The sequence below is a fragment of the Cephus cinctus genome, unplaced genomic scaffold (genome assembly GCF_000341935.2).
Source record: "Cephus cinctus unplaced genomic scaffold, Ccin1 Ccin1_scaffold0123, whole genome shotgun sequence".
Classification (NCBI taxonomy): Eukaryota; Metazoa; Arthropoda; class Insecta; order Hymenoptera; family Cephidae; genus Cephus; species Cephus cinctus.
In genome coordinates, this window is record NW_014332857.1 from 2,382,584 (window position 1) to 2,387,344 (window position 4,761).

At 41.4% G+C, this 4,761-nt stretch overlaps 2 protein-coding genes across 2 annotated transcripts in view; both read right to left on the minus strand.

The window, feature by feature from the left end:
- Positions 1-910: 910 nt before the first annotated feature.
- LOC107274882 lies at positions 911-2,742 on the minus strand. Its single transcript, XM_015754438.2, has 4 exons — positions 2,453-2,742; positions 1,821-1,978; positions 1,268-1,375; positions 911-1,172 (listed from the first exon to the last, which is right to left on the minus strand). Exons 1-4 carry the CDS (start codon positions 2,567-2,569, stop codon positions 1,067-1,069), a joined length of 489 nt encoding a protein of 162 aa, XP_015609924.1. The 5' UTR covers positions 2,570-2,742; the 3' UTR covers positions 911-1,066.
- A 148-nt stretch (positions 2,743-2,890) lies between these two features.
- LOC107274873 overlaps positions 2,891-4,761 on the minus strand; it is a 3,544-nt gene continuing 1,673 nt past the window's right edge. Inside the window, exons 3-6 of the mRNA XM_015754434.2 lie at positions 4,131-4,333; positions 3,844-3,951; positions 3,186-3,737; positions 2,891-3,123 (exon numbers count right to left, since the gene is read on the minus strand). Of these exons, the coding sequence (XP_015609920.1) occupies positions 3,584-3,737; positions 3,844-3,951; positions 4,131-4,333 (465 nt within the window). The 3' untranslated portion in view covers positions 2,891-3,123; positions 3,186-3,583. The remainder of the gene's footprint in view (positions 3,124-3,185; positions 3,738-3,843; positions 3,952-4,130; positions 4,334-4,761) is intronic.

Below are 4,761 nucleotides of genomic sequence, written 5' to 3' on the forward strand. Positions count from 1 at the left end.
CGCCCCTGCCCCCCGTCAACAAACTTTTCATTATACGAATATGAGAGAAGAGGAAAAAAATTAATGTCGAGCCTGAGGAGAGACGAAAAAATTATTTGGCAACGTTCCCTGCCTTTGGGAAGAATCGGCTGGGGATTTTTATTTTTCAAAAATTTTTTACAAATCTTCACAGCGAAGAGGATGGACCAAAATCCCACCACGAGAGAATATCGTACGTTACGCTTATTTAATATTGGCCATTGGCATCCCTTGATTGTAGCGATAATTAATACAAGAGACGAACCCTCTCAGGAGTAATTATAATGGTCACCAGAGGTATTGAGTTATGTCGTTGCACAAGGTCTTCGGTGGTTAAGGGTTGTACGGCGATCGAGGGTGAAGAGGCTTGTTCTGGAATTTAATAAGGGACCACTTTGTATTTCCGGTATGGGGGGTGGAAAGTGCTCATAGGGAGACGAACAGGACCTGGGTGAAGGAAGGGTAGGTATTATGGGAGGACGAAGGGGCGAAGGAGGGTAGAAGTCGGTTTTCCATGGTTAAAATAATGCACGGGGTTAGGGATGGTTGCCTAGTGTTTTTCTATATAGTTCCCGTGACAAAGACCGATCGAAGTTACGAGCAACCCTTAGAATTGTCCCTCCGATCCCCTTTTGACGAAACACGAAAAATATAGGGGATATTTTTCTAACATTATTATTTTCCAAATTTTTGCAAAAATTCTTTTACCCTCCTCTCCCCACGCCCCTGCTTGTCATTTGAAAGTAGACGCATCATCCTTAATACATCATTTATCATCATCGCTCACTTTGAGGGTTGTCGATCTTCGTTGAATTATTCGAATCTACAGAACTTTTTTTCCACTCTAATCAAATTTAAGCAAGTTCCTGTAAATGGGTATAAAAGAATTACAGGAATATGTAAATTTTTTTTTTCTTTTTTTCATTTTTTTCACTCTCTATATCATTCCGTTACACATACTGGTATATTATCCATTATTCTTATAAAAATTTACTTAAATTTTCTATGATCGTGACGTATACAGCCATAATTTTTCGTTCTGGTATATTCAAAATTCGCCCAGTCCCTGAACACTGTTCAATTCCAAGGGACAGTAATCGATGTAATTGTCGCACTCGAGCGAATCCACAGTCGACGTAGAATTTCCGTCGGACCTAGAGAAATCGAAATCCCAATTAATTAGTAACTTACCACGAATATAAACAGAATTAAATCCCAGTGAAATTATTCCTATTAAACAATTACTTACCCTATTATCAATTTGAGTATCTTCACTATCACACCGTCATGCCCCCTAATACGTTCCATTGCCTGGCAGATATTCTTCAGCACGCATATCCTACCGTCGAATCCATGCCTGCCAAAAAAAAAGAATTAAAATAAAATAAAAAAAAGCCACGACAAAGCCACCGTCTTCAGTTTCAATGGAGGGGCTTTGCTGCAAGGGTGGGTTGTATATTTCGTCGTGCAATAAAAATAAAAATAATCCTACACGCCAACTGCAGAGGGTGGCTGCGAATAACACGGCATTGCACCATTGGCCTATTCAGGCTACTTGGTAACAGCCATTGGTGCAACCCCCCCCCCTCCCCAATGGAAAATCTTCTGGCACCGGGAGACCACCCCCTCTGCTCCCCCTCACTTCTTAATCTAACTACCCTTGATCTTTTGGTATCTCTTCTTTTTTTTTCACTCTTATTCTCACCTTGCCAAATTTACCAACCTAACCTAACTCTAAGTCATCAGCATCCACACTCAACAGAACTGAAGTTATCAATCAGTAGTCTCCAATATTCTATTACCTTTCGTACATGAACTCGGCCATGTCGTGCAGGTCACGTGCTGAGCGGGAAATTCGAATACTCGAATCGACTGGTAGTTTCCATGCGACCTTAAAACCGGAAGCCTGGGCGAAGAGAGTCGAATAGGGTACCATGTTCAATTTGTAGGTAACGCGATACTGAAAATATATAATACAGATATAGATATATATATATATATATAATGTATATTTTTTATTTAAGAGAAAAAAATGATAGGGGTATTTTTTTTCTGCCTATCTTCATCATTTCTCTCTCTCTCTCTTTCCTTATATAACCCACCCACCCTTATACTCCCACACACCCTCGCTAAGAAATGTCAATGGCGGCAGCACGATCGTCCGTATTAAATTGTATCGAACCCCGCCGCAAAACGCGGGGGTTGTCGCCTGGATCTGGCAAGACCATTTGTCAGAACAAACCACCCTTGCCCCCAGTGTAAATACGGTGCAGAGTCTAAGCTCCTTCAGGAGCTGCTTCAAGCCCATCCGTCCCCTAGCAATATACGACTATCAAATCTGTTAGAGCCTTAGGTGAATATTAAGGGATGAAAACTGACGTGCACTTTAAGCGTCAGACTGCGACATAGAAATTAGTAAATAATTAATACTTACGAACATCGTGCTGCCACGTGGGAAGGTAATGACCCTCTTGGTACGATGATTTCCTCCCACGTTACCCAATAATAAAATAAGGCCCAAGACGAGGGCCTTAAGGTAGAAAAATATCATGAGGAGTCGCTGTGGGTGCTCGTATTATCCATGATTTTTACAAAAAATTTCTCTATACGCTCACAGACATTTTATATCGATGAAAAAAAAAATATCCTACTCCAGGATACTGGGAATTATATTTTTCATCTCGTCGTATGGTTATCTTAAAGAGATGAGTACAGTTACTTTGTGCAGTGTCGGACGAGTACTGGCTGATACGTTTTTCTTAGAGTAACAAAAATTCCCCAAGATATAGCGATGACGGGACTTGCTGTGCCCAGTGGAATTTTCGTTCTCCTCTTAGTTTGCCTTTCGTTTATGATGTCATTAGCGGTTGGAGTGGATGGTCCTGTCGTTCGTTCTCATTAGACACCCGGTATAGTAGGTATATACGAGTTGTGGGTAATATGATTATGGCATAGAGTGAGAGAGAATGGCAGAGGAGGAGAGGAGGGAATACGAGACAAATACACAGGCTGTTTCACCTAACGCGTCCTTTTACACTGTGGCAGCGGGGTATCTTAGTCCTGGGTTAAAGTCCGGAGTAGGGTCTGTGAGTTAGCTGAAACAGACTGTATATGGACCGTTAAACTGGAAGCTGTAAGCGGCCATTCCTGGCGCTACTGATAATTACCTCGTTAATTTCAAGACGAATGACGTCAATTCCGAAAAGTGATTTAATTCTTGGAGCCAGGAATCCCTGGAGACAGTATACCGATATGGGTACCAATCTTGAGAAAAGGAACTTTCTAAGGGGATGATAGTTCGTCCTGAAGGGTTGCTGGGATATAATAGGCTTAGATACAGTGGAGAGGGACATTAATGATCAGACATGATGATCTAAGTGGAAATAGTTAAAACTGAGTCAGACTTGATTAGCAAATTATTATTCACGAGCATTTAATAATAATTTTAACATTAATTACCATGGCGTTGGTAAGGTTGAGATGTAGAAGAAAAATTATAGGGGAGGATTTTTTTTCTTTATTTTTGTTTGCTTGAAAAATTCTTCCGGACTCCATTGTCTTTTTCTTATCCGGGACCAAGGACCTTACTGATATTATCGAGGACACCGTATCCATCTGGACAGGAGGGGTAGATCCTTCGGCAATCATCCCCTCGAAGACCAGCCTCGTGTGCTACCAGATAATCATCCCCTGCCGAAGAGTCGCCACCGTAGTTGGGTCTGAGTAGAATGGCAAGCCTTTTAGTACCCGCGTACGTTGGAGGGTAGCGAAGGGGTGAGTCGCTGTGAGAGGATGATTTGGGATTCGAAAAATCCTACGACTTACGTCAGCAGAACGTGAAGAAGTTCGCCGACCAGACCTTCATCCCTTAGTGGAGTCTCGGCAGCCTCGCATATGCTTCTCATCAGGCAGTCCTTACCGTTGGCACCCCATCTTTTTGTTGAAAAAGAAATAATAAGGGTGAGAAAAGGTCACGAAAGGTGGGAATGAAAGAATTATTTATCGGTAAGGAAAAAAAGAGTTCCAAAATTATTTTCACGTGTTATTAAACTTTGTTGAATTTGAAACTTTTTGTTATATCATTCGTGTATTTTTTATATTTTTTATATTACCTCTCTATCTCGTTCTCCATATAACGATAGATCATCGATCTCTCGTCCTTCATTGACCGACGCCGACGCCTCGTCGACACCGAGTCAAAGTAGTTTGTAAAATATGAGGCGTTCCGTGGCAGTGGATATTGAAATTGAATGTTATGACCAACAGACAGAAGTCTACCACGGATTGATATGGGTACAGCTACGCCTAAGATGAGCTGCCATAAGAAATATTTAAATTAGTACAAAGAGAAGATCGAGTAGTCTTGCCTAAATCCTAAAACGGCCAAATCCCCGTCTCTTGCGAGGTTGAAATTTCGTTCCAGGTTAAAAACTCCGGCGTATAAAAGCCCCATGAAATCCTATAGGGGAAGCGGAAAACGTTAAGGAAACCAAGAAAATGGAGAAACTGAGTGAAGTTCATCGGGCAAAGTAGGTTCAACGATAAACCGACGTTCCTCTTTTTCTTCTTCTCCTTTTTGGAATAAAACCATTGAGGATCTTGCATATAAAACGATAGCACGAATAACGGAATAGGATTTCCCTTGAAGTTATCCATTTTCTTTTGAACAAGGCAGAACAATACTTTGCCAAAATGTTGGAGCAGAAGAAGGAGTGATCCACCTACCCTATACTGGAGGGGGGG